Below are 3,729 nucleotides of genomic sequence, written 5' to 3' on the forward strand. Positions count from 1 at the left end.
ATACTGTACTCCAGAAACACACATCTAAATTAAGTGTTATATAAAGTCCCAAAAAAGTTAAAGATATTAGAAACCCTAGATATAAAACATAAGACTTCTCAAATGTAAACTGATATCATAGAACAAAGAACAAAACATAGCATTAAATGTTGGTTTGACTTCTTGAAACAAACAGCTTTTCAAGGTACATGAGAGGAGCACATCATAATGACAAGAGTCTTTGGACAAACACATAAAAAACAGGATTTTATTATTTTATTATTTATTTATTTTTATTTGTCCAGTCATTTCATTTAGAAAAGGAGTAAAGGCTGATTGGTAATAACATCACAAAAATTCCACTTAGATGCTATAAAATTGTAACAGTCAAACAGTCAGCGGCAGGGTGTGTCCAGTACTCTTCACCAGTTTATTGAAATATTGTTTTTATAAGTTAGTTTTAAAATGATGTAGTTATTCTAAACAACCACACATTCCTCCCTTCCTCTCTTTAACAAGAAATCTGGTAACTTTTTAACTAAATAAAAGATTTTTTACTTAACCTTGGGCCTTCTCTGCTTGATGGTATAAAATGGTCTTGTTTTAGGGCTGAAGACTCGAGCTTAAAGTCATTCCATACAGTGTGAGGCATTACACCTTTTTCCTAGTATCAGCAAAACACTTTTATAAACTGTTTATAATTACAAGTTACATCTAATTTTACGTATATACTTATAGGTAAATACACTACATATTTCTGAAAAGCCATGCAGTATATGTTACTGCTCAGTATAAACACATCTTAATTACACCAGAAGCTGCCATGCCATGTCTGAGCAACCCTGTTACAAGCATTCTTGCCATTGCCATGGGCCAACTCTTTCATTTTTAATAGATTATAGCAAAGCAGTTGAAAGCCACATATTAAAACACCATGAAAGCTAGAGCATCGTTATATACAATAAGATGAACATTTGGGGTATATTTTCTACAAAAGGTAAGTGGTGAGTAGGGGGCTGAGCAACCTTGTGAAGGGAAGGATTTAGAATGTGCATTGTTTCTGATTTGGAAAAGAATATTATTCCAGTGAGTTCAAAAGTACATTTCCTCTTTATTATCACTTCCTCAAACTAAAGCACTGTTCTAACGATGGGATATGCTCGTTGCCTTTTCATTGTTTATCATCCTGATATGTCACTTGGTCATGGGAGTTGTAAAAGTTTAAAAAACATGCATGCACTTAAAATGTTAAAGCAATTCTGATGAAGGTTAGAGTAATGTGGCAACTAATCACAATTAAAATGTTATGTAATATTACTGCTAGCATTTCAGAATTTATAAAAATGCTTAAAGTTCATCAAAAATTTCTGTTTTTTTAATTTGCTTCCACTGATAAGGAATTTTACCCCGGCCCTCAAACTTTCTCTGGTACTTGTCCTCCAGTTCCTTTTGGAAACGGCAGACAAACCACTTCCAGTATTTGCGTTCTGAATCATCAGGTACAATTCTCCATCTTTCATACTTTGGCCCTGCTTTTCTGTATTGCTTATAGGGAACAAAATGTGTGTCACTCAGCACAATGGAACAGTCACTTGCAACTAGACTAGTGCAAATATCAATGACAAAATGATCTGTTTTGTACCACCCTCACCATACACTCCCTCAGGTCGATGAAAAGGCACACTGTGGTCTCCACTGTGGCCTTCAATTGAGTTTGTGCAGATGGCACCACAGAAAGGACACTGCTCCCAGCACCCACTTAGGAGCGTAAAGAGACTGTCCTCCGGCTGTTGTTTTGCATTCCTCAAGTCAAACAATGAAGCTGAAGCGAACTTCTTACTGATATTTTCTACTGATGGCGCTAGTGCTTTTGTTAGAGACTCCTGTAGTAAGTCCATGTCATTGATTTCCTCATCCTCCATATGTTTCAAGGTGTTTCTTGGTAATTTTAAGCATTTTTCAAGTTCTTCACAGAACACATCCAGCCATTTAGACAATTTGCTTTTCGGGTTCTTGTTGGTTGTCTGTGAATTCAGAGCAGTTGCTGTTGCTTTAGAAATGGCAGTTAAAACTACAGACTTCAGTTCTTCAAGTCTTTTTCAGAAAGTGATTTTATTAGCTGATTGTCCCTGCAATAATTAGAAACACAAGTTTTATGTAGTTTTGAAAAAAATACTTTGGAATGTTAATGTATTCCCAAAATCTACTAAAGTCCTCCTTCTCTGCCATGTCTTTCAACAGGTGGTATTCTAAATTGATTTTACTTTCTTTAAGTGGCGGGCAGTTCTGCCTCATCTCATTTGCTATGTCAATGCAGACTTGATCCAAAACAGCCTGATGTAAGGCAGCCTCAAGTTTACTTGACAGAAAGTCAACAAATACAGTGACAGATGACGCTCCTCTACAGAGAGTCTTAAACATTTTGTAGTAAGTGTCCTTCATGCTCTTTAGGTAGAGAAGTGGGTCATTGGCTGCACGGAACGCTCGATGCATTTTTGTGAACCTTAAGGTTGCCACTTCACATAAATGAAGAGATAAATCAAACCTGTACTCCTCTTTATATTGGATTGTTGGAATTTGTGAACTGGAAGCTTCTAAGCCATTGGATATAATGGATAAAACTCCATGCACATGGTTTGGACTGTAATCAACTTTCTCCTTCTCTTTTTCATGTATGTAATTCATAACTGCCTCTGTGATTTTATTTGTTATACTTTCTGTCTGCTTGTAGTCTTCTAAAATTAAACCTTTAGAAATTTTTGTCTTAGTTTGCTTTGGTTTACTTGCATTGAATTCATTCCACTTTTGTTTCATGTAAACCATAAACATTGTTGCTAATTCAAGAGGATTATAACTTGAAGGGGTGTCAAGAGTCTCCTCCATTGCTTTTCTGTTTTGAACTTTATCACATACATAAGGATGGCGTTTAAAATGGCTAAGAAGGATGGCCTCTATGTCATGTGCAATATCAATCTCAGGAGGAGGAGTGAAGTCTCTGGCAGTTTCTTTCTCCCATTCCTTCCACAGCTTTTCAAACTCCTCCTGCATCACTGTTTCACTAGGGTTTTTGGTTCTCAGTTTTTCTGCCAAATCTTTACTTTGCTTCAACAGATTCTGCTCACGTCTGGTTCTATTCTCATCCACCCTCTTGCGGCTTTTCTTTGCCTGTATTAATATCTGACATTTTCTGTTCAATTCATCAATGAGCTGATCCTTCAGTTGTTCATATTTTATCTCTATGTTGGCTTTCCATTGAACAAGTATTTCCAGGTTTCTCTCATGTTTGAAATACTTCTCAATGTCCTCTTTCACTCTGTTATATGTCTGATTAACCTCTTTATTAATTTCTGTTCTGGTTTTAGAATTATTTTCTATTTCATTGACAAGTTTATTCTCCAGTTCTAGTACATGGCATCTCAGTGCCCAGGTCCATTCACAGTATTTCACCTCCAGCCTATGATATGTTGAAATCTCCAATGAGTTTCTAAAACTGAAAACAAAATTTTCACTGAGCAGAGCTGTCCAGAGGTCCTGGACACGCAATTTAAAATCAGAAATCTTTGGGATCTTTTGATTCTCTTGTAGCATGGCTGCATTAAGAATGACTCTTTTGAGGTCCTGGACATTCTGACTGTAACTCGGATTAGGAGGAGCCATTGGTGGGTTGCCTTCCCACAGATGAGCAAAGTAATGAGTTTGTGTGTTTACGTCAAATCTGATGACATCACTGAAGCATTTTACATTGCACTC

At 36.5% G+C, this 3,729-nt stretch overlaps 1 protein-coding gene across 1 annotated transcript; it reads right to left on the reverse strand.

Moving 5' to 3' along the window:
* Positions 1 to 246: 246 nt before the first annotated feature.
* Positions 247 to 3,723, reverse strand: LOC120522474 (interferon-induced very large GTPase 1-like; the record flags this gene model as incomplete). Its single annotated transcript, XM_039743401.1, is given in 3 exon segments — positions 247 to 1,625; positions 1,628 to 2,073; positions 2,126 to 3,723. Coding segments are annotated over 3 exon segments (2,343 nt in total), but the record flags the coding sequence as incomplete, so codon positions are not given.
* Between the last annotated feature and the right edge of the window lie 6 nt (positions 3,724 to 3,729).

This window comes from Polypterus senegalus, unplaced genomic scaffold, assembly GCF_016835505.1.
Source record: "Polypterus senegalus isolate Bchr_013 unplaced genomic scaffold, ASM1683550v1 scaffold_5299, whole genome shotgun sequence".
Lineage (NCBI taxonomy): Eukaryota > Metazoa > Chordata > Cladistia > Polypteriformes > Polypteridae > Polypterus > Polypterus senegalus.